At 49.8% G+C, this 25,338-nt stretch overlaps 1 protein-coding gene across 2 annotated transcripts in view; it reads left to right on the top strand.

The window, feature by feature from the left end:
- EZR (ezrin) overlaps positions 1 to 25,338 on the top strand; it is a 71,637-nt gene that overhangs the window by 36,167 nt on the left and 10,132 nt on the right. Inside the window, exons 3-9 of one of the 2 annotated variants that reach the window (XM_049904726.1) lie at positions 7,009 to 7,104; positions 7,983 to 8,257; positions 9,288 to 9,371; positions 10,689 to 10,835; positions 16,637 to 16,733; positions 22,575 to 22,738; positions 23,209 to 23,339. In XM_049904726.1, the coding sequence (XP_049760683.1) occupies positions 7,009 to 7,104; positions 7,983 to 8,257; positions 9,288 to 9,371; positions 10,689 to 10,835; positions 16,637 to 16,733; positions 22,575 to 22,738; positions 23,209 to 23,339 (994 nt within the window). The remainder of the gene's footprint in view (positions 1 to 7,008; positions 7,105 to 7,982; positions 8,258 to 9,287; positions 9,372 to 10,688; positions 10,836 to 16,636; positions 16,734 to 22,574; positions 22,739 to 23,208; positions 23,340 to 25,338) is intronic. The other variant, XM_049904736.1, reaches the window with a different exon arrangement.

Here is a 25,338-nt window from a genome sequence, read left to right as displayed (position 1 = left end):
GTAGGACAGAATAGAACTGCCTCTGTAGGGTTTCCAAGGTTGTAATCTTTATGGAAGCAGGCTGCCACATCTTTCTCCCATGGAGCAACTGGTGGGTTCAAACCACTGACCTTTTGGTTAGCAGGTGAGCCCTTAACCACTGTGCCACCAGGGCTCCTTTCTCTTTTTATAGTCGATCCTTTTCCCCCTCTTGTGAGGAGGATTCAAACTGTTATAAGCATTCTTGCGGGGTGCATGGTAACCCCTACTTACAACCATGTTGTTGTTGTTAGTTGCCATCAAGTCGATTTTGACTCGTGGCAGCCCCGTTTGTGTCAGAGTAGAACTGCTCCATAGGGTTTTTGGAAGTAGATTGCCAGGCCTTTCTTTTGAGGCAGCTCTGGGTGAACGCAAACCTCCACCTTTTCGGTTAGCAGCCAAGCACACTAACCATGTGCACCACCCAGGGACTCCTAGTGCCTAGTGGATGTATGCAGGGCACACCTCTGTCTGTTGTGCAGAGCCGGGTGAAATAAGGGTCCTACCAGACGTAGAAGCAGAGGACTGAAGAAAGGGGTTGATTGTGCCAGCAGTCACTTAGGGCTGGCTGGCTGCCCTGGTGCCCATCTGCCTCCAGAGTGAACTCACTCCGCTGATGGGAGGGCGAAGTCTTCGTCACTGTCTCAGTTGGAGCAGCTTCTGATTTCTAAATAGTCATCCTGGAACAGCTATGAAAAGAAGAAAGGAGGATTTAGAGCAAAACTTTCAGAAGATTTTTTATTAAATATGGTTAATAATGTTAAAAGTATTTTTAATATTTTATGTATCTTTATTTTTAATTGTTTATTAAATGTTTTTTCCCTGATAACAAGTGCTTCAAATCTTAATTTCTAAATCTTTTTCCCAGTCAAAGAGCGACTGAAAACCACCCACTTGCTTTTATTTGGCGTAGTTTTCAGTGCTTTACGTCATGGGTTAGCAAATTTTTTTTTCTTTAAGGGGCTGGGTGGTAAATATTTGAGACTTGCAGGCCACACAGCTCCTGTCACCCCTGTAGGCAGAAAGCAGCTGCAGATGGTCCGTAAGTGAATGGGCATGGCTGTGTGTCAATAACACTGCATTTGTAGACAGTGACATTTTTATATGATTTTTCCCCCAACTACTTAAAAACGTGAGGCCCGTTCTTACCCGCGGCCAGATGTGGCCCACGGGCCCTAGCCTTTGACTCCAGCTCTGTAAGAGTCTCTTGTGTAGCTCAGACAAAATCAGGTTTCCTGGTTGTCCCACCCGGGTGTGGCTGTGAGAGGCACCGAGGAGGAGGTGCCATAGGCCTTAACTTTCCCAGCATGCCATTAGGCTCCGCAGTCTCTCCTTTTTTGAATACTTTCGCAGTGCTTCCTGTTGTCTCTTCATGAAACACTTGAGATGATTGGCAGATCTCACTAAAGGATGCACGTTTTTGATAAAAAGTTTCTGCAGCATGCTTAAAGGACCCCTGCAGGTGGAAATGGGATGAAGCCACTAAGCTTCCCCTGTGGTTTTAGTTTTGTTTGTGTAAGAAATGTAGATCCTCATCCCCTCCTGTCTTGCTCTTCTGCATGACATGGTGAGCTCAGAGGACAGAGATGGCATAGAAGAGAGAGAATGGGTTTTCAACCAGTACCTCAGGGTCCTGGTCACCTGGCCACGGCTCCCCTCAGCATCTGTGAGCTCACCTAGGTGTTTTTGAAGATGCTTTTTTCAGTGGGCAACATGGAAACACATCAGCATTCCCACATATTTCTCCCTGAAGCGTGAGGGCAAGTGGCGGAGGCTTTGCTGAGAACAGCGAACCACCGTGAAGGCTGTGGTAATGTTCCCAGAAACAGCCCAGACTTTGGACAGAGCAATATCGTCTCTGGGCCAAGTATTTTCTGCTCTGGAGCCAGGGATCCAGGAGGGGACAGACCAGATGTGAGTTGACAAGCCACTTGAACCTGCTTTTCTGAGACCCTGCTGGCAGGAGGAGCCATGCTCTGGACACTGGCACACGACCCAGAAATCTGAGAGGGTGGCAGTTGGGCAACCTGGGAGCAGAGTTTTAGCAAACTTAGAAGCTCTGGGTGACTCCTCCCAGGCTTGATCACGTCTCCTCTCACCTGCAAAAGGAGCTCCAGTTGACAAGTCCCCCAGGTGATGGGCAGTCTCTCCACAGCAGCCGCATCAGTCACCCTGAGACGTGAGGTGCCCAGGGAGTGCCCTGGACTGAAGCCTTAGAGAGTGGGTGTGGTTCTGCAGTGCATTACAGGAGAGCCAGCTCTCCCTGGTGCTATTAGTCTGAAGCCGGGCCCTGGGACGGCCTCACCCAATAAGGATAAGGTATTTACTGTTGTGGGTGAGGCTGGACTGAGGCTAGAAAGCAAAAGGGCTCCCCTGGAAGACAATTCTATGTGAAGTTACTGGAGCCAGTGAGCCTTAGTGCAGAGTGGTTGGAACACTGGGCCGGACGGGAAGCCCAGAAGGCTTGCGTTCAGTCTGCCTCCAGCGGACCTGTGCCGACGTCTCCCTTCAGGCCCTTCTCTGGCAGCGTCTGGTAGGTCTCTGCAGGCCTTGGTGCCTCTTCAGCTTCATTTTTAAAAAAAGGATGGAAACTCTCTACATAAATGGAAAAACTAAACAGTAACAGTTACAGTCAAGTGTTTGCTGGATTCATCGTTCAGCTTCCCTAGCCTCCATTTTCCGTATCCTTTTCACCTGTTGCTTTTCAGAGATTATGTGAAGAGGCTATTGAAGAGTTTGTAATATTTTTGTGGAAAGGCAGAAATAGTGTTGATTCTCACAAGATACTCTTCTCTGCTGCTTGCTGCGCCCTTGTTTCCTGCTGGGTGGAGAAACAGCAGAGCGGCTTGTACCTGAAGTCCTATATGTGTGCACTTCAGATTTCAGAAACTTTCAGCCTCATGCTTAAATGCTCTTGGTGTTGAGCCGCATGCTCTCACCGGATTTTCTTAGTGCCTGGGTTCCAGGGCGCCATATTGAAATATGACAAATGATTGTATCTACTTTGGCGTTTTTGTTGGTTTCAAGCCAGGTGTTTTTCTGATTTTAGATGATCTGCTCACCTGTAGAATGGAGCTATGAATTAAGAGGTATACAAAAATGAATCCAGAACTCACTCCAGTATGAATTTTTGTAGACGATTTTTTAAAAAAATGCTGAACACATGAATGCAGTCAACATTTCAAATCTTGATAGGTTCTGAGTGCATATGATTCCAGAGCTCATTAACCTCCCACCATCCGTCCTGTTAGAACGATGTATTCCTGTCCCCCAGCCCAGAAGATGAGGTTCCCTTGATTCAATTCTGCTAGAACAAAATCTTGGTTGATTCTCACTTAGTCACTGTTCCCAGGTTGTCTTTGTATCTAAACCTCAATGCGAGGGTACGTGGTTATATTCCAGCACTCGTCAGATTTAAGATGGGAGTTGTAGTGGACAAGGAGATTCTGGGTCTCCGCCTGCCCTTTCTCTCCCTTCTCTGTTTCCTCCCACTCCCCCGCCAGTGACGAGACTGGATCTTGGAGCTCTCTGAAGATCTTTTATGGTTTTGCACTTTTAATGAAAGACATGGAAACCCTGATGGTGTAGTGGTTAAGAGCTGCCAAAGATCAATAGTTCGAATCTACCAGGCACTCCATGGAAACTCTATGGGGGAGTTGTACTCTGTCCTATAGGGTCACTATAAGTCAGAATCAACTTGATGGAAACAGGTTTGGATTTTTTAATGAAAGACACCAGGCGATCTGAGAATGTTAAGGCTGGAGTAGACCTTGGGAATTCTTGGTCTAGTATGTTGTGTGTTATAGATGAGGAAGTTGAGGCTCAGGGAGATCAAGTGCCTTGTCCACCGTCATAGAACTGCTGGCTCTTTGAACTCTATAGTTACATTGGTCTTTTTGGAGGTGTATCTGTCTATTTATACAAGGTGCCACGTCATCTGCACAGGCGAGCAGGACTGAGGAGTAAGCTCAGTGCCCTGTGTAATGAGAGACCCTCTCACTAGGGAAGTGAGTTCTATCCCTCCCCTCGTCCTGTAACTGCAAGCCGCACTTTGCACTGGGGCTTTGATTACTGAGGCCTCTTCCAGAGGCTCCTCCCCCACGCACTGTCCTCAACCAAGCTGAGAATGTTTTCTCCTGAACACCTTTCAGGGTCTTTGGGTGCACAGGGCTGTTCACCTGTTGCTTTGCGCTGAGACAGGTGATGAATGGATACTACACCTGTACAGGTGTTCCAGGTCTAGGAAGCTCATTCATAGGCCAGATGTTCCCAGTCTCAAAATACGGGCCTTGCATAGAGTAGGCGGAAAGAGGCTTTGAAGGGAAGTTAGTCTAACCCCTCCGTTCCTCACTCCATTTGTACTTACATGTCACCTACAACAACCCCCATCCCAGCCTGGCATCCTGGCAAGTTGTGTCTTTATCTAAGAGCATCTAGTGACTAGATTCTAGTCCAGTGCTCTGATTTGACAGATGAGGTAACCAAGCCAGCAGCCACACGGCTGGGGGCAGAGCTGGGACTCTGACACTAGTAACAGGGCTTCTGTAGGGTGGTGCCCTACCTCCCCCCGCTACCCGAGATCCTGAGCGGGGAGGAAGTGAGTGAATCGGTGGGCTTATTGTTTCCATCTCAAAAAGTATTTGCCAAGCGGCTGCTTAAGATGGAGCCGAGTACACATCCTGCCTTTTCCTTTCCAAGTATTTGCCATTTAAACCGTCATTGGGACAGAGATAAGGGGATAGTCATCACACCTGTTCAGGTTCTTCTGTGTGGTGTGTATTAGCGTTGGGTTAAGCTAAGGAAATGGAAGGGAACAGTGAGGAGCCTTTTTCCAGAAATATGGATTATTCCTTTGAGGAAAGACATCTGGGTTGGTTTTAGGACTGGCTAAAGAAAGGAAGGTTGTCCACTTCTACTGTGTTGTTTTGGAGACCCCATAGGGAGAGAAGTGGGGCTAGACAAGAGACCCTGAAGAGGTTTACAGGAGAAGGGACTGTAGCTTCGTGAAGTATGACCGGAGGTGGAGCAGGGCAGCCAGGGACAGGTGCTCCAACTAAGAGGGCAGATGGCAGATTGAGCCCATGGTGGGACCGTAGAGTGTTCCATATGCCCTGTGAAGGGAGCTGGCCACGTCGTGGAGGAGTGAGAAAGATGAGTCTGAGCTGTGGCCTGAAAATCATCTAGAGTCTGAAAGGGACGGAAGTCATTCAGACAGGGTAAGCGCAGGTGAAGGCTGAGGCGGGCTGGGCAAAGTGAAGAGAGTAGTGAGAGACTTGGCAGTTGCAAGGGCGTGCGGGGCTTTCAGGCACAGCTGTGAAGAAACCCGAAGAGGACAGCAAGGCAGGGTTCATCTTGCCTGTTTCCAAGTGAAGAGATGGAGGTTTGTGGAGAATAAGAAATCAGCAGGATTGGTTATTAAAACCTGGTCTTTGAATTCAGCTTTCTCTACACTTCAGACCCATTGCAGTTGAGTCAGTTCTGACTATCTGGACCCTGTAAGACAGAGTAGAACCGCCCCGTAGGGTTTCCAAGGTTGTAATCTTTACAGAAGCAGACTGCCACATCTTCCTCCCTTGGAGTGGTTGGTGGGTTCGAGCCGCTGACCTTTTGATTAGCGCCTGAGTTCATAACCACTGAGCCTACAAGGGCTTCTTAGTTTACGCTTAGCTACTATAAAAACAAAGGCAAGATTTCACAAAAGACTTTAGAATAAAGCCTGTGTAAAAAGTCAGATTTCCTTTCGTATCCGTGATGAAGAAACTTGGTTATAGTTTTTGTTTTGTTTTTCTTTTCCCCCTTTTGGAGGCATCTGGGGCGGTGGGATTTCATAAACAGACACACCCAGAGCCTTGTCAAGCACCAGGCACCCCAGGGATGAGGAAGCGGGCAGCTGGGTCAGGAGTTAATTTGGAATTCCACATGTTACTTTAAGCAAGAGTTCGGATGCCTGAAGGTCATCTCTAAGGCATTCAGTCCCTTTTACTTTTATTATGAAAGAAACCACCTACCTGGACATAGGTAATGCATTTTGGGAAGTTTAGCGTTTTGTGTCTTGGGATTTAAAGTTAAACATCAAAGTCCTGGCGCTCAGTTTTGTGAGTGTTTGTTCAGCAAGAGTCCCTAGCAGGGCCTATCAGCACTGATGTCATCTCCAAGACAGCCCCAAGAACACCAGGCTAGGGCCCTCTTTCAATGGACCACAAGAGACTTTCTCTTTTCTAGGACTGTGGAGAATTTTAATATGCGAAACCTACAGTTGCCAGGAGCTGGAGTTGGCAATTGTACCCTTTCTTTGTATCCAAACTTCAAATTTCTGGAGCCCAGAGAATATCATCTTCCCCCCCACCGCACATATAAAGCCGAGCTCCAGTCTCTAGCCCCTCCTGCTGCCAGTCTTACCATCCAGGAAGCTTGCCCCCGGCTATTTCCTGCTTTCTCCAGGGCGAAAGTTCCCGTCTTCTAGTTCAATTGGATTCCGGGGCCAGCCGGCCAAGAGCAGGAACACAGGCACAGGCAGCTAGAGGAGGCCCCAGGGGCTCCTTTGCTTTTCATTGGTAATTTTAACCATGTCCAGGTGACATTTCTACCTGGGCACATGCTTCTGCTGGTGGGCTATGGGGAGCACAGTTCTCTCTGCCGGCTATAGCTCACCCTGGGAGTGCTCAGGAAGACATCACAGAGTACAGGGGAGTAAAAGAGGGAGTAGGGTGGTGATTTTATAAAGATAACCCTGAATCCACTCATTCATATTAAAGATCAATCATATATAACCTTGACTTAATGGTCTCTGTTAGTGAGAAGTTACTTGAGACTCCGAGTTCCACTAAGTTCTGGGGCAGCTGTACCATGTGTGGGCGCTTCCGTGTGTAGGCACTGCCATGTGTTGGATGGTGCCACGCATTGGACAGTATGGTGTGTTGGACGGTACCATGTGTGGAGGGCCTCCGGGGGAGAGATTTTCTTGTGACTGTTTTGGCTTCTCTCTCTCAGGTGGTTAAGACTATTGGACTTCGGGAAGTATGGTACTTTGGCCTCCAGTACGTGGATAATAAAGGATTTCCAACCTGGTTGAAACTTGATAAGAAGGTAAGTCGGGGTTAACTATTTATAGGATGTTAATTGGGTGTTGGTCTGCCCCGTTGACATTGAAACTCGAGCACCTTAACTCTGTCTTTTGTTTTGTTCCTTTTTATTTGTGTAAAAGTTTGAACAAATGAAAAGGTTGCAGGTTTCCAGTAAGTGGGCGTATTGGTTGGGAGTTAGACCCTGGCATTTCTCCTAATTGCTTGCTCGTTGGCACAGCACGATGGGTAGTTGCTGAGCTTTCAGTTGATTTGCTTTTTTTTTCCTGGTGAGATCGTTAATCTTATAAACCATGAATCATCCACTGTTTTGTAAGAGTGTGTTTATAGCTCTGTCGGAACCTGTGGTAGATTATCTTTCAGTTCTAAAGACTGGATAATCCCATACAGCAATTCTAATGAAAAGTTGGTTTTTTCCAAACTCTTTGAAAAATGCCCCTTTTCCCAAACTCCCTCAGTCTTCCCAATGTTACTACACAAGTCAGGAGAGCCACTGGGATGTCAGAGTGGAGGAGAGTGGGGAGTTACTAGAAGTAAGTTCCGTGGTCCAGGGCCAGCCTCTGGCCATGTGGGCGGATTCCTGGATCCCAGGGGGTTTGGCGAGGTTGGCTCTAAATTCGAGTTTCTCTGGAAATGATGGCATCGATCCTAGAAAATGGGGGCTGGGCCTAGTGGCTGTTGCTGGCGTTCCCACTGAGTGTAGGACTTTTGACTGACTTCTTTTGTCCGCCCACTAAAAAGGCTGCTCTCAGAATAAATGTTATCTTCTGAAAACTGGCCTGAGGGGCTCTTTTGAGTCCTCGGTTAATCACCTGTGTCTGGGGAGGCAGGGATTTGTGCCCTGAACCTGTAACGAGAGCGTTTGGCTTGTTTGTGGCCCAGGTGTCTGCCCAGGAGCTCAGAAAGGAGACCCCCCTCCAGTTCAGGTTCCGCGCCAAGTTCTACCCGGAAGACGTGCCTGAGGAGCTCATCCAGGACATCACCCAGAAGCTCTTCTTCCTGCAAGTGAAGGAGGGGATCCTCAGCGATGAGATCTACTGTCCGCCTGAGACCGCGGTGCTCCTGGGCTCCTACGCAGTGCAGGCCAAGTTTGGAGATTACAACAAAGAGTTGCACAAGTCTGGGTACCTCAGCTCCGAGCGGCTGGTCCCCCAAAGGTGAGCCGAGGGTGGCAGCCTGGTGCAGGAGCAGCCGTGCCACCTCTCTCCAGGCGTACGTGGTCAGCTTAGAAGTAGCCAGGAGAGACAGCAAGCACCTGGTCAAGGTTAGGTGCTCCTTTAGGCTGGGCTCCAGGCATTCCCTCATCTGGGTTTGTAAAGTCAGTACTCCAGATGTCAGGAGATACTGACCCGACACCCTGTTCTCCCTAAGCCACTGACGATGGACCTGAAGGTTCTAGTAGCAAACGTAACCAGGAGAGGAGAGCTGCTATTCCTCCTGGAAAATGGAAAGTGACTTTATTATTGGGGATACCTTAAAGTCATCCGGCTTGTTATGTCCTGACTGCGTAGCTTTTCCTGGTATATAAGAATCTTGCCCCTGTGAAACCTGTTTTTATTCACTAGTGGTCACACGGAGCCCTGGTGGTGCAGTGGTTAAGAACTCGGCTGCTAGCCAAAAGGTCAGCAGTTCCAGTCCACCAGGCACTCCTTGGATACCGCATGGGGCAGTTCTCCTCTGTTCTGTAGGGTTGCTGTGAGTCGGAGTCAAGTCCATGGCAACAGGTTTTTTTTGAATGGTCACATAAATGATCCCTTTTGTGTTTGGGCAGGGGGGTGGTAGGGGACCACGGTTGCCATCAGGTTGACTCTGACTCATGGCAACCTCGTCCATGTTACATTTTCAGGGCTGATTCTTCAGAATTAAATTGCCAGGCCTTTCTTCTAAGGTGCCTCTGGGTGGAATCGGACCTCCACCCTTTTGGTTAGCAGCCAAGCATGTTAACTGTTTGCACCACCCAGGGACTCCTTTTGGAAGAAGAGCCCTCTTAAATGCTTTTATTTTTATTTTTAAAAACAGAACTAGAAGTTGCTTCTCCAAGCTCTAAACTGTTCAGGCTAAGTGGGCTTCAGCAGAAGTGGAGACAAAGCTCTTTATGAGCGTGTCATTTGAAAGGAGAGCAGAGATCTGCATGTGGTGGGGTTGTGGGCGCCCTCTGTGACGTGTGTGCTCTGCTTCTGCTCCCAGAGTGATGGACCAGCACAAGCTGACTCGGGACCAGTGGGAGGACCGTATCCAGGTGTGGCATGCTGAACACCGTGGGATGCTCAGGTGAGCACCAGGGTCTTCCTGTCAGGTGACTCCAGCCCGGGCTTCCTGGGGGTCTGGCTCTGGAGCCTGTAGACTAAAGTCCAGGCTTCTGTCTGATCAAGTATTAAAAGTTAAAGCAGCTGGAAGTGGTTTCTTTTTTCCTTAAACAAAGCCAGGTGCTCGTGCCTGGGGTGATAAGCAAATGTGTTTAAGCCTTGAGGTCCCAAAAGCTTTCTCCCTTCCTTGGTTTAGGGGAGAGAGACGGTCTGTATGTAAAACTGTTCATTTTTAGTCAAGAGGGAACACTGTTGACAAGCAACCAGAGCGTTGTTTTTCTTTCCTCTGTCAGAGAGACACTGGTCTGCTCATTGTCTATAAGGTAGTCACCATCAAAACTGCACAAATGAAAAAACAGTTTATGCTAAGTGAGAAATTATGATATTAAACCATCAGAAACGAGTGTGAAGGAGAGGCATATGTGGCACAGAGCCACCCAGTGTGAGAAGCCCCAGACTTCCTGATGCTGGGTGGTGGTGTCTAAGAGCGCCTCGTCTTGGGCCGGTCGCCTGTTGTCACAGCCTCAGATGTTGGCTCGCAATTGGGGCCTCAGAAGCGTTTTGCTCTTTAGAGTTTCCTGTCTGACCCAGGGAACCTTTGTGGAGGTGGAAATAGCACAAAGTCTTTGACAGTGGTGACAGGTCAGGTGGGAGGCAGAGCCCCCGAAAGCACACATAGGCCCGAGAAAGACCGTGCCTTGTGCTGACGTACAAGAGATGACTCTCTTGTCTCAGGAGAAACCAGTGGGAGCCAGTCAGCGCTTTCCTTTCAGAACTGGTGAAGTGAGCCAGTGTGGCAAGTGTGGGGCAGGATGGCATCTCCAGGGTCTTGTTCGGGCCATAGGGCTGTTACCTGGTCCTCAGTTGGGTCTGCTGACCTGACCGCCACTGTCAGCATCCAGTCCCAGAAGGTCAGGAAACAGCACCTCTGAGCACATGGCTCTCTGTCCATCCTGTGTCACTTGTTTTGTTTTGGATTTTTATAGTAATTTTTTAAATAATATTTTCCTATGGTTTCAGTGAAGGTTTACGTAGCAGTTTAGGTTCCTATTCAATAATTTCTACACACATTGTTCAGTGACATTGGTTATATTCTTCACCATGCATGGATATCCTCAGTATTTTCATTCTGATTGTTCTGTTTTCATTAATCTGGTTTCCCTGCCCCCCTTATACTCTCTTCATTTTGAAGCACCTCTTATTTTGAATACTGCAAGAGGTTTTCTTGTTTTTGCTAAAGAGCACCACTAATGATTGTGCCCACCTGACTCTCCCCAACTAGAGACAGCGCGATGCTGGAGTATCTGAAGATTGCTCAGGACCTGGAGATGTATGGAATCAACTATTTTGAGATAAAAAATAAGAAAGGAACAGACCTGTGGCTTGGAGTTGACGCCCTTGGGCTGAACATTTATGAGAAAGATGATAAGTGAGTTGAAACTTGATAATTCTCTTTGATTCATGGGATAGTGGGCCTGGGAAACAGTGGGAAAATTGGTAAACATGCACCTGGGTTGCTTTCTGGAGTCTTTACTGAGCAGTTTACTGACCCAGATGTGAGTCTCTCAGGGCTTTCAGCTCGGGTGGGGCCCTCTGGGAAAGGGGCCCCAGGCGGGCTCTTGTCTTCTGTCCCCACAGCCTGTTCAGTAGCTCATGTAGCATGGTAGGAAGTGACAGCCAAGGGCCCAGAAGCTGGGTGAAAGCATCAGGGGCCGCACAGAGCCTGAAGCAGGTGCAGGAGGGGTATGAAGGCTGCAGCTGTGGGAAGACGCCCCCTCCCCTCCCAGTGAGGCCCAGGTCCCTGTACCTACAGGCACATGGCTTCTGCCCAGACCCAGGCCCTCAGGGCTGGAAGCTTCTAATTCAGCCAAGCCTGGGACTTTCAGATTCTACAAACAATAGCCTTCATGTACAAACAGTTCAGCTTAATCCTCTGGACTTCTGTGCTCCACATATGTGATCTTCAGTGTGTGGACAGAGGCACTCAAGTGCAGGAGCAGTGAGGCCTGCTGGGTGGGGCGGGCCCGTCCATTGGTTACAAACGTATGCATGTCTTCTTTCTGCCAAGGGCCTAGATAACAGGTCACCAGAGTCAAAGTAGAATTGTGCTTTATAGGGTTTTCAGTGGCTGATTTTTGGCAGTAGATCACCAGGCCTTTCTTCTGAGGTGCCCCCGGCTGGACTGGAACCTCCAGCCATTCAGTTGGCAGCCAAGCACTTAACCATTTACACCACCCAGGGACTCCCAAGAAGCTAGATGGAGACCCAGAAAAGTCCCCCTAATTCAAGGAGGGCAGAGAGGGTTTTCCTTGGTGGTTCCCTGCTTTCAGAGAAGAAAGTGTCATTTCTAGATACTTCAGATCTGAAGCTGCCTGAATTTAAAAGGCAGTTCAGGAAGGGAGAGGTTCCCTAGTTACCCTGCTCTGAGCGCCCACATTATGGCTCAGAAGGGCTCCCCCAAATGTCCGCGGAGGCTGCTGGATGAAGGGGTCAGTAAAGGGCAGGAGCCACTCCTGTGGGGGAGCGGGCCTGGCTCCTGCCTCCGAGGATGGTGCAGCGTGGCCTTGAGGCTGTGGGGTTTGTGTGGGCCTGTACCAGCTGCAGGGCCAGGCCAGCCCACCTTTCCTGAGCCCCCCCGGCACGCTGTTCTTTTATGTGGTGGCCCGCCCACACTTCCTGTCCATGCCTCGCCCCTCTCGCCTCATTTCTGATGTTACTGTTTGCAGCTCCCCACACTCAGGCTCCCAGGCACCCCCTCTCTGGAATTAATGTGGGGAGTTGCCCTGCTTTCCACAAACGACGTGCCCATGAAGGATCGGTTGCTTGTCCCAGCCAAGTGTATTCTCGCCAGGCGTGAAGTACAGAGATACTTCATTCAGGCAGGGCAGGGACCAGTGTCAGAGACTTTTTGTCCCTCCGCTTTGTGCCTAAATGGACACGGGACCCACAGTGGATGGCTGCTGTGTCCACAGGACCAAAGGTCTCTGCTGAGGGGAATGGCTTTGCCAGGATGAATTTGGTCCCTGAGGTGACGGCCACTTCCCTACTTACCAGAGGCTCCCAGGAGCTCTTCAGAGAAGCTGTCGTTAGTTGCCATCGAGTCGATTCCAACTCATGGCAACCCCACATGTACAGAGAGAACTGCTCCATAGGGTTTTCCAGGCAGTGACCTTTCAGAAGCAGATAGCCAGAGCTGTTTCTGAGGGGCCTCTGGGTGGGTTCGAACCACCAACCTTTAGGTTAGTATTCAAACGCTTAACTGTTTGAATACTAACAGGGATGTGCACTACTGATGTCGTCTTTCCCCCAGCGACCAGGGTTGGCAAAGAGATGAGCAGTCTGGGAAATACAAGAACTTCTGACATAGTTTCTAGGTCCTTCCTCGAAGGCTGAGTGGAGGATTGCAACCTGTTAGCGCAGATGTGCTAGGGGACAAGGCACACATCAGAGAGCACGCCACATCCCCTGGTAACATCTGTGGGAACCTGCCTTGGTCCCTGAACCAGTTTCTTGAATGCCCAGGTTTTGTAACACGGCCAAGGCCAAACAGGTTTTTCAGGCTGCGAGAAACAGCCATAGGCGGGAGCTTGCTGATGTCAGCCAGCTTGCAGCAGCCCCCAGCCCATGTAAAAATGTTCATTCTTTCCAAGTAAAACTGGAGCCAGTGCCCATTCAGTCCCATTTCCGCCCCTGCTGTCCTCATTCAACTGTGAAACTGGCGATTCCCCAGTCGGTTTTCTCCCCAGAGAAAATGCTGGGGCACTGAGCAAGCTGCCCTTCCTGCTTCTCTTCCTCTCCACGTCCCCAAAGGTGCACTCCCTTTCCAGTTACAAAGACGGGCACTGTCAGGCAATTAACAGGCCTGGGCAAATGTTGACAGCGTGATTCCCTGTATAACCAGGAGATGGGAACTCAAGCCTGCAAGGACTCCTCAGCCATGCTGAGTGTTGTTATTATCAAGGAACTAATAGTGGGGAGACAGTGTGGATCCACTGCTCAGTTATTAAGGAACCTGATACACTGGGGATGTACGCTGAGTGTTAAGAGAGTTAGGGCACCTGCAAATAAACAAATACCACCCGAATTTTACCAGAAGGCCGTGTCCTTTTAGTGTACAAATGCTCTGATTGGGAAACCTCTCTTTGGTCCCTTTTCATTGTACACGTAACATTAATGTGGGACCCTGTAGGACGGAAAGCTGTTGTCTTTTTTCTTTCTTTAGATCCTTAGATCAGAACAGGAGGGAGTACAGAGAGGAGGAAATGGGCAGGCACTTTCCCTGGCAGGCGTTATAAGCTGATGCTTGTGGCATTCTCAGAGGAAAATAAAACAAAGAAACCCAATACTGCCCCCACATTCTTTCCTCCTGTATAAGTCGTCCCCCCCCGCCCCCCGCTTCCTCCCCTCTCTGGGTTCACGCCTTTGTAGAGCTGCTTCTCTAGGTGGGAGTTTCTGAAGTTGTCCTGGACTCCAGGAGACCATTTGATTAGCGTTTTAAGTAAACGGGGCTGTGAAGCCAAGTTGGGGATGGAAGCAAGAGCTGAGTAATGGATAAGTGTCTTTTGGGGAGATACTTTGAAACTATGTAAATACCCTGTTTCTCTCATTCTTTGTTTCATCTATCCATTCTAGCATCCACTGATGAGTCTTGCTTGAAACAATTATTACTGTGGTTTTTTTTCCCCCATCAGTCCTTTCACATTTATTAATTGGAATTTGCTATAAGGAACCAGTTTCTCTTCGTTTGCTTATTCAGTTATAGTAATATAGACTCATGGAAGTTTGTTTTATTCTGTGGGTTATAATCTGTTACTATTATTACTCGTTGCTCAAGTTGTTTGAGCCTGGCCCTCAGCAGCCTCTCTGGGTGGCTCCTGGCCCTCTCGGCTTGACCCCTCGTTCTTTGAGTGCCCCCGACTCTGTGGCACCACAAGATATTCCAGCAGCATCTTCCACTCTCCTGCTCCGGCCCTGGAATCTGCCGTTCCTCCCAAGAGCTGTGGTTGCTGTTACTGCAGAGCCCGCGTTTTTGTTTTATGTGTGGCCTAGCCAAGGACAGATTTACAAACTCTTCTGCAGCCTTCTCTGAGGCTCCAGTTCATGTCTTACATGCGTACTGTTTAAGGCAAAAGAATTAATCCTTGTAGCCTTCTGAAGGTCAAGAATGAAGGAGGCGGTTGAACTCAGCAGTGAGTCATGACTTTGGGACTGGCCCTCATCTCTGGAGCTGTCATCCTGGGTGAATGGCTGTGAATTGTTATATGAGGCTTCAGAGTCTTGAAAGGCCACACACTCAGGGCACCCCAGATAGCAGAGGGCCAGAGACCACTGTCACAGGCTTCCAGCCCTTGAGAGAAAGGTGCCTGTCCTGCTTGGAGGTCTGAGTTTTCTGGGAGACCTGTATAAAGACAGGGGCCAGAGAGTGGTACTTGTACCTCACGCCTTCCGAGTTTTGAGGTGGGAATCTGGCCACTGGCTTGCAGGGAAGCAGAAGCAGGAGCTGGGTTTTGGGCCCCTCTGTTGTCACCAGCACGTTGCTCTCGTGTTCCTGGGGAGAGTGCTGCGAAGTGACAGGCACCCGTGTGATCAGTCACCATAAGGACACATGTCGAAGTCACTGGCAGGACCAGGGGGACATCTGGGTCCTTTTCCAGACCCATAAACAAAACTGCATCTCCAAAGAGTCTGCATCCCAACTTCGAAGGTAAAACAGAACAGGTTCCCTGCGTGATTTGTTTCAGTGCTGTGAAGCAAGACTGCCGGGTGTGTTCAACTGCGGATGGGTGGTCCTCTGGGACAGAGCTAGGTAAAAGGGTGGCTGCCAAAAAGATCAGACACGTGAAACCGCAGCCTGGCCAGGGCCCTGACACCTCTGGGTCAGGCCTGCAGACTGCTGTATCAGGAGGGCCACCTGTCAGGCCTGAGGTGCCCACTCTTGGTCCTGAGTAACCATCCCCACTGCCTTACCCTAGCTGGCTCACAAGTCATAGCAACATGGACAGTGCCCGTCTGTTTTCATTAAAACAACTTGATAGGCAGTCGATTCTTCCCCACCCCTGCTATTTTTAGAAAATCAGAGGTTTTCACAGGATGAGGAAAGGACTTTTTCTGATGGCAGTATCTTTGTGGTGGTTTGAGGAGCTGCCGTTACTTCTAGAATGGTATCCATGTGTTGAAAGAGTTGTTGGTTGCCATCGAGGTGATTCCGACTCATAGTGACCCCAGGCGTTACAGAGCAGGACTGCTCCATACAGTTTTCTAGACTTTTCTTCCACAGCACCGCTGGTTGGGTTGAACCACCAGCCTTTAGGTTAGCAGTCAAGCACACACTGTTGGCAAAAAATGGGATGGAGGAAATAAGAGGGGATGGTGGGACATGTGGTCAGAAGTGCAATCTGGCCTTGAAATTGTGTGATGAACTTTCTCAGGAATGCTGTTAAAAAGCCAGCATCCGAGCCAGGCATGGCTGGCATTGCTTGGCTCTGGACCATACAGGCCCTCCATTAGGGACATGGACCGTGAAGGCTGCTTAGAAGTTGCAGGGTGGCTGAGAAGGCTCTGGCCAGCCAGGAGAACGAACGAGCATCACAAGGATGAGAACTGGAAGAGCATTGACCCCCACAGAGCCCTTCTCCATCCCTCATTCTTCTCTTGAATACATAGCGAGCAGCCACTCTCAGCGTGGTGCCAGTGGAAGACAAGAAGACGTGGCCTTAGCTACCAGAGAGCTTACCTGCCTCATTTTCAGAGTTGATAGGAATGCAGTAATGTGAAGTACAGGCTCTGGCTGTGAGGAACTTGTTTAGGCTACTGGCCATAGGAGAGGTGGGATCAGAGAATGATCTGCAAATATGGCTGTGAGAGATTTCAAAGACACGGAAGGACAGGCTTGGTCAGGAATCGGAGTTGACATCAAGATTCCAAGCCTGGTGACTGGAAGCAGCAGGGAGCGGGAAGACCAGAGAAAGACGGATGTGAATAGGGACGCATCAAGGTCTGTCAGCGTTTAGAGCTTTAACCGTACAAATAGCCCTCCCTGGCTGAACCCAGGACTGGTGGGGATAACTTAGTAATGACACACATTATGTACTACGGCTCCTGGGTTAGCTTCACACTGTTTTTAATTGAACTAAAATTAAGGTAAATTCACAAATCTCTTAGCCAATCCTACACACACGTAGGTGTCTCTACATATATCTAACCATCCTTTTGTTTTGTTTTTAACCTCAGGTTGACCCCAAAGATTGGCTTCCCTTGGAGTGAAATCAGAAACATCTCCTTCAACGACAAGAAGTTTGTCATTAAGCCCATCGACAAGAAGGCACCTGTAAGTTCATATGGAGATTAAGCAGGGGTTCCTATGTTTTGTCCTTGGAGCTAAGTGAGTTTTCAGGGTAACACTCAGATTTCTCCGTCTTTGTGACAAAGAGGCTGCAATGCTTAGAATGACCCCTCTGTGTGGGGAGAACTGCCAGCGGCTCCCATTGGAGGTCAAGGTTCCTCTGCACCATCACGCAAGTGATCACGCCATGAGAGGTCCCATGGAGACCAGGGTCCCGTGAAAGCTGGCTGACTCTGTAGACTAGTTTTTTTTTTTTTTAATTGAGCTTCAAGTGAATGTTTACAAATCAAGTCAAACTGTCACATATAAGTTTATATACACCTTACTCTGTACTCCCACTTGCTCTCCCCCTAATGAGTCAGCCCTTCCAGTCTCTCCTTCCATGACAATTTTGCCAGCTTCCAACTCTGTAGACTAGTTTTTTAATGGTCTTCATTCCTTATGAAGAAAAGGGCAGTCCTGAGTCACTGCCCTTTGCCAGATGAGAAACTTGTCCCATAATATTGCTTTTCTGGCATGATACACCCAGGTTTGTGAAAGGTTCAGGTTCGTGGGGCCCAGCACCCTCTCCCTGGGGCCTGCTGCACCAGGGGCCAGATTTCGCCTGCGAGAACTGTCCTTGGGGCTCTTCCAGGTGAAGGAAAGTCAGACATGAGTCCACTGCATTGCTGGTCCCCAGCCTTCCACCTGTGCAGTGTACGCCTCTGACCCAGACGCCAGCTTAGGCTTCACTCTGGCCTTCCTGTGCCCCTCAGACGGTCTTTACTCCGCACCTGCACACTGATGCTAACGGGGAGACAGCGTGGGTGGAGCCCCCATCCGGGAGGACTTAGCTGGCCAAGCCCTCCACTCACACCCTGGGGTCTGAAGTGCATTGACCGTTAGCCAATAGCTGTGTTACAGACATTAGTTTGGGTTTTATGTTTATTCTCCTAAGAGGTGAACTTTGAGCTGTGGTTTGCTCAGAACACATAAGGCACGCATACATGGCTGTAGTACGGTGGAATGGTTTTCTGATCAAAAATCCAGCTCTTTAAAAATTACCACTTGAAGAAATTCTACTATCCTCCTTAGAGTCTGTTCTGAATTTCACCAGAATTACAAACGGGAAGAGACTTTGCATTCTTGCGTAATTTTTTTTTTTTTTTGGTGCTTTAGATGAAGATTTACAGAGCAAATTAGTTTGTCATTAAGCAGTTAACATACACATTGTTTTCTGACATTGGTTGCCAACCCGGAAATGTGTCAACACTCTCCCCTTCTTGACCTTGGGTTCCCCATTTCCATTCATCCAGCTTTCCTGTCCCCTCCTGCCTTCTCGTCCTTGCCCCTGGGCTGCTGTGCCCATTTAGTCTCTATACACGGTTGAGCTATGTGTATTATTGTTTGTTTTACGGGCCTGTCTAATTTTTGGCGGAAGGGTGAACCTCGAGTGACCTCAGTAATGAGTTAAAGGGTTCCAAGGGCCATACTTTTGGGGTGTCTCCAGTCTCTGTCAGACCTGTAAGTCTGGTCTCTTTTTGTGAGTTAGAATTTTGTCCTACATTTTTCTACAGCTCTGTCCGGAACCCTCTTATTATGATCCCTGTCAGAGCGGTCGGTGGTGGTAGCCAGGCACCATCTAGTTGTGCTGCCCTGAGTCCTGGGGGAGGCTCTGATAGTTGTGGCCTATTGGTTTTTTTGACTAATCTTTCCCTTGTGTCTTTGTTTTTCTTCATTCTCCCTCGCTCCAGACGGGGTGGGACACATTCTCGTGTCATTTTTGTTCCTTAGTTACAGCATTAAGGTTAGAAAGGCAAACATGGGCTGTGGTCCATACTTTGGGTATCTGCTAACCTAACTCTCGGGACTGGGTGCCAAGATGGCAAGCCCCCTTAAAATAGTTTGAGGTATTGTCCAGTTACTGCTCTTCACATGTGGGTGGGTCCAGCATAATTTAAACCCAGCAGGTCTTGACATTGTTTGTATGAAGTATTTTCTTCTTTATTGAAAATGTTCCCTGCTGTTCGTGAACTCTTGACTCTACTCCATGGGTAGTTGCTCAGTTATTTCAAATTAAACCTGTGATTTAATACAGGCTTTCAGGCTCCATGGTAACAGTTCACACTAACATGCAGCATCACCGACCTGAGGGTCATAGTGTACCCATGTCACATGAGGCAGTGGGATTGGGGCCATAAGAGAGCAAGAAAATTCTGGAATCTTTTGGTAGGCTGCTAGGTACTCTTTCGTCATATGACTAATTTTCCAGAAGTATTTTTTTTTTTTAATTTAATGACTGACTATAGAAACAGGAATTCTAGACTAGATTGTTTAAGAATTAAATCTTTTTTTTCTTCCCCTCTAAATTTGGCATAAGTTTAGCTTTTAAAAAGCTGAAGAATACTTCGTAATTACAAAATCCCAGGTAAAGGGATTTGTGACGTGTCTGGTTGAATTAGCCCAATGTACTTTTGCTATATTGTAGTGTTAAGTGAAGCCATCTCTTTTTAAAAAAGAAAAGAAAAAACTTGCTGGTTGCACACTGCATGCTGGGCACTTATTCTAGGTATCTAGTGGACAGCAAGACCAAGACAAAGTTCCTGCCCTCAGGAGGTCTGCATTCTAGTGGATAAGATGGATGACACCCAAATAAAACAAACAATACACTTTCTGGTAGTAAATGTAAAAGCACAGTTACGGTTCAAAAGTGAAGCAGACTAAAGAGAGGACCAAAGGATGGGGCAGGATCACTTTAGACTTGTGGTTGGGGAAGACCTCAGTCCCAGGGGGTGATGCGGGGAGCCGGGTGAGGGAGACCTCAGTCCCGGGGGGTGATGCGGGGAGCCGGGTGAGGAGGCCGAGCTCGTCTGACTGCTGCTCACCTTACCCTCCTCTTCTGGTTCCTTCTCTGCAGCACTCCCTGCCTCAGCCTTCTCACCTTGGGCAGTAGAAAGTTTTTCAAGTTTAAACTTTTACTTAAAAGATAGCCCCAAAGGTCAGTGGTGACTCCTCAGTGAGGTGATAAGGCCCAGAGTCTACCTTATCTGGTGCTGACGCAGGTGCCTCTCCCCCACGGGCGTTTCCCCACTCACAAGCGAGCCACTGTCCCCTCCGCCCCATGGCAGGAGGTCCCCTCCTCAAAGCCAGCTCCTCCATCTCTGCCAAGTTGGATGCAGCAGCTTGGGGCCACCGCCTGACTCTTCAGGTGGGACCTTGACCACCACTGATGTCCAAGGCCTGTCCTGGTGGCCCTGTGAGGGTCATAGACAACCTCTTCTTTCCCTGCAGTAAAGGGCCTTTTGTTCCTGAGCCCATGAAGTAGGCAAGAAGGAACTATGTAACAACTTCTGAAACTTTGAAAAATGAACCTATACTTGAGCGTGACCTGCTTTCTGGAGTTTCTTCTGACTTGCCCCTTCAGATGGGTCTGCACACCCTCCTGCCTCTCCCAGCTCCAGGCCTGGGGAAGCTCTTGGCGGGGCTCAGTGTGGGGAGAAGTCTTCTAGAAGTTTCTGGAGTTCTGCTCCCTGTCGACTTTAGGGCTGCTTGTCTACTTCCTCCTTTGCCCTGCGTATCCCGAGGGACTTGGCTTCGTTTTCTGTGAATGTTGCTCGTGCCTAGAGTCCCACTTTTTAGGACACCATTCCGCTGCCTGAGTTTGGAAAAGGTGCCCCAAGTTTTGTCAGTGGTACAGTTTTGCATTACAAGGCATAGGTTGGGGACTTGGTTTTCGACGTTTTTAAATAAACATTAGTTGTTGGTATTTTCACTTGAAGTCAGGCTTCCTTCTAAGGCCTACCACGAAATCTCTCCCTCCCACCTGCCCCACCTCACCTGCTGAGCGGTAGCCCCGCTGAGCTGCACTCCTTGTGCACTTGCCTCTGAATGTGTCTCCCGGTGACTGGGTACCTGGAGGCCAGCCTTCATGGTGGTGGTATAGATTCTCCTTAAAATTGGCAGTTCCTGTCCATTGATTTTATTTTTTTTCCCCCCAAATGGGAGTTTGGTGGTTATCAGTGTTTCTTTCCAAGTCCTTATGAGTCACAGTCAAGACCTATTTGTGCATCATGACTTTGAGCCATAATACAAGATTGTTTTCTCTTGTGTAATCATGGGTAATAAAAATATCCGTTTCTCCCAGCTCCTCAGACACCTCCCTGGGAAACCCGGGGACTCAGTAACAAGTGCGTGAAACCCCAAAGATAGCCCTACCCTGGAAGTTTAGGGGCTCTGGGGCTGCCCTACCCTGGAGGTTTAGGGGCTCTGGGGCTGCCCTACCCTGGAGGTTTAGGGGCTCTGGGGCTGCCCTACCCTGGAGGTTTAGGGGCTCTGGGGCTGCCCTACCCTGGAGGTTTAGGGGCTCTGGGGCTGCCCTACCCTGGAGGTTTAGGGGCTCTGGGGCTGCCCTACCCTGGAGGTTTAGGGGCTCTGGGGCTGCCCTACCCTGGAGGTTTAGGGGCTCTGGGGCTGCCCTACCCTGGAGGTTTAGGGGCTCTGGGGCTGCCCTACCCTGGAGGTTTAGGGGCTCTGGGGCTGCCCTACCCTGGGAGTTTAGGGGCTCTGGGGCTGCCCTACCCTGGAAGTTTAGGGGCTCTGGGGCTGGCGTTGCTGCAAACTCACCCCAGGACTTCCGGGACTAAAAGACCTGAGAGGCTCAATGGCCTCTCTCGGGCACGTGGATTACCCAGCACATCCTTCAGGTTTCAGATGTTGCTCAGGGGTGTGGAGCACTGTTTCTGTCTCTCAGCCACCCTCCCCGTCAGAATCTGGATGCTGAGCAGAGGAAGTAGGTGGGGTGGGAAGAGGAAACAGACAGAGGCATTTTTAAATAGCCTTCATCGTAGAGCACCCCTAAGCATATTCCCTCCCTGCCAGCTGAGGTGCTCACGGTGTGGCTAGGAGTCGGGAAACAAGATCGTCACCTGTGTCCTATATTTTTGTGGTCAGTAGTGTTACATAAGTCTTGGGTGCTGCGATTCCGCGTTCCTGTTCTTCAAGAAGGCATCTCTGATAGCGGCCTCATGAGGCAATTAGCAACCTGAGAGCAATCATGCTGTGTATCAGCCAACTTGCGTTGTTCCAGACCCTGTTCTAAGTGCTGACTAAGTCTTACCTGACTTAATCCTCGAACGGTCCCATCAGAGGATAGTGATCCCCGTGTTACAGTTGGAGAATGGGGCTCAGAGGGCAGGAGGACCTTTGTGTGTGCCGGCCACAGAGCACGTGCCTGTTCCTGGAGACGATAGGTGGGCACTGGTCGGGAGCACCCTGAGCAGAGGAGCTGGGAGCTGTGTGGGAAGTGGGAGGGTGAGGCTGAGGAGGAGCATGTAGGAGCCAGTGGAGCGGTCCAGGCGAGAATCAGGACAGTGGCTGCGGGGCTGGAAAGGACGATCAGCAGATGAGGAGCTACGGGATGAGGCAGGGTGGGGTTTGGGTGGCGTGGGGTTCCCAGGACTGAGGACACTTGACCGAGAAGAGCTTCACAGTCTGACCACTGGGATTTCAACACGCACGCTCGCACACTCACACAAGCTGACTCATATACCAGCTCGCTCACATACACAAGATGCTGCACTCGCACGAGGTGTCACACACGTTTGCACACTCACACAAGCTGGCTCATGCACAGGCTCGTCACACACATGCTTGCTCACACACTCACATGTGCAGGCACACCCATGCACACAAAGACTAGACACACTCCCCCTTCTTGGCCCAGAGAACCCCAGGCCCCACGGTGCTGGAGAAGCCCCGGGACGACTGGCATCTCGCATGGGGCCCTCTGGCCCACTGCGCCCATCCCTGTAGGAGGGTGAACGGGGTGTGCCCTGCTGTGTGTTGCAGGACTTCGTATTCTACGCCCCGCGTCTGCGGATCAACAAGCGGATCCTGCAGCTCTGCATGGGGAACCACGAGCTGTACATGCGCCGTCGCAAGCCCGACACCATCGAGGTGCAGCAGATGAAGGCCCAGGCCCGCGAGGAGAAGCAGCAGAAGCAACTGGAGCGGTAAGTGGGGCCGGCCTGCGCTCGTCACTGCCTGGGGGGAGTCTGGTGGGGTGTCATCTGGTAAACAAGTTTGGGCACCCAGAGGCTGCAGGCCTTTCAGAATTAACGTGTGCAGCTTAAGAGCTGCAGTTTGAGGGCGGGCCTGAGCATGGGCTCCCGGGGCGTGAGATGCGCAGGTCCACCATCTTCCTGTGGAAGTTCAAGTGGCAGAGCGACCTGAGCTGCGGCTGACAGCCATCCTGAGGATGGGCATGGTGTGGGCTCAAGGCCTGGATGAGGCCTCAGGCCCTGGACATAGTGCCCCCTCCAGCTTGCTCGGGCCTAGTGATGAGTGGGAACAGACATGGGAGGTGCCGGGCCCGAGTGCCGTCCTGGAGCTCAGGCGCAACGGTGAAAGCACATCGACCTTCACTTGGGTGCCAAAGTCTAAGCAAGCCTTCTGTGCCCCTTCTTCCTCCTGTCTGTGATAGGCAACAGCTGGAAACTGAGAAGAAGAGGAGAGAAACAGTCGAGAGGGAGAAAGAGCAGATGATGCGGGAGAAGGAGGAACTGATGCTGAGGCTGCAGGACTACGAGCAGAAAACCAAGAAGGCCGAGAAAGGTGAGGGCCGAATGCTTGGCCGGGGCTGCTGAGAGGTGAGGGCTTTGTGCTCTGCTGGGCCCTTGTTCTGGGTAGGCCTTTTGCAGGTGTAGGTAGAAATTTCCATGGAGAGCAGCAGATGGGCAGAGAGACCGTGTACGCACGCACCCACACACATCCTGTGTGTCTCAGTTTAAACCACACCCAAAAATGTACCCGTGGAAACATGGGACGATAGAATGGTCCTGCGGACGTTAACAGATAGCCATCAAGGACGTCCTCTGTGCTGGCTGCTTTATGTTCATCGTCATCTTCAATCTCCCCACAATCCTGTGAGCTAAGTACGGCCGCACCCATTTTCCTGATGTGGGTGTAAGGTTCAGAGAGTGGGTGTCAGCTTACCCACCCTCCCTGTGGGCTCAACACTGAGGCGCCTTTGGAAGCAAGACCCAGAGCACGTTCAGTCATCCCAGCCTGGCTGGTTTGTATCAACTCCAGCAAAGACTCGCCATGGAGTCCTGGCCCCAAGGGGCTCACAGTCTGCTGGGGGAGATGGGTGGCTGTGTTCATCAGCAGGACATTCCCACCTGCTAAGCTGGGTGCAGAGGTGATTTGTTCTGAGGTGGGTGATACAGGGAGGGGCACGAGTCACCACCTGGCTGGTTACAGCCATGTGTCACCAGCTTTGTATGGTGTTTTTTTAAAAAAAGTCGTGAAGACACCATCACGTAAATACAAGAGCGAGCCGTAAAGCACTTACTTCCAATGTTATCTGTAGAAGTCTTACACCGAAGGAGGTCCATCCAGCTGGAACTGGGTCTGGCTCTTGATGATTTCTTGAATGATCCCCCATGACCTCACTCAGCCACTCAGACTAGGATTTTTTTTTTTTTATTGTGCTTTAAGTGAAAGTTTACAAGTCAGTCTCTCACCCAAAAACCCATATACACCTTGCTACACACTCCCAGTTACTCTCCCCCTAATGAGACAGCCTGCTCTCTCCCTCCACTCTCTCTTTTCATGTCCTTTTTGCCAACTTCTAACCCCCTCCACCTTCTCATCTCCTCTCCAGGCAGGAGATGCCAACATAGTCTCAAGTGTCCACCTGATCCAAGAAGCTCACTCCTCACCAGCATCCCTCTCCAACCCATTGTCCAGTCCAATCCATGTCTGAAGAGTTGGCTTTGGGATTAGTTCCTGTCCTGGGCCAACAGAAGGTCTGGGGGCCATGACCTCCGGGGTCCTTCCAGTCTCAGTCAGACCATTAAGTCTGGTCTTATGAGAATTTGGTGTCTGCGTCCCACTGCTCTCCTGCTCCCTCAGGGGCTCTCTGTTGTGTTCCCTGTTAGGTCAGTCATCAGTTGTAGCCGGGCCACCATCTAGTTCTTCTGGTCTCAGGATGAGGTAGTCTCTGGTTCATGTGGCCCTTTCTGTCTCTTGGGCTCGTAATCACCTGGTGTCCTTGATGTTCTTCATGTTCCTTTGATCCAGGTGGGTTGAAACCAATTGATGCATCTTACTGAGATGGCTGCTTGCTAGCGTTTAAGACCCCAGACGCCAAAGTGGGATGCAGAACGTTTTCTTAATAGATTTTATTATGCCAGTTGACTTAGATGTCCCCTGAAAGCATGATCCCCAGACCCCTGCCCCTGCTACTCTGGCCTTCGAAGCATTCAGTTTATTCAGGGAACTTCTTTGCTTTTGGTTTAATCCAATTGTGCTGACCTCCCATGTACTGTGTTCTATCTTTCCCTTCACCTGAAGTAGTTCTTACCTACTAATTAGTGAATACCCCTCTCCCACCCTCCCTCCCTCCCCTCTCTCTCGTAACCACAAAAGAATGTTTTCTTCTCAGTTTAAACTGTTTCTCAAGTTCTTGTAATTAGTGGTCTTATACAATATTTGTCCTTTTGCAAATGACTAATTTCACTCAGCATAATGCCTTCCAGGTTCCTCCATGTAATGAAGTTTTTCACAGATTCCTTACTGTTCTTTATTGATGCATAGTATTCCATTGTGT

This window comes from Elephas maximus, chromosome 1 (assembly GCF_024166365.1).
Source record: "Elephas maximus indicus isolate mEleMax1 chromosome 1, mEleMax1 primary haplotype, whole genome shotgun sequence".
Classification (NCBI taxonomy): Eukaryota; Metazoa; Chordata; class Mammalia; order Proboscidea; family Elephantidae; genus Elephas; species Elephas maximus.
Note: the sequence above shows the minus strand (reverse complement) of the source record. Positions and strands in the feature narration are given on the sequence as shown.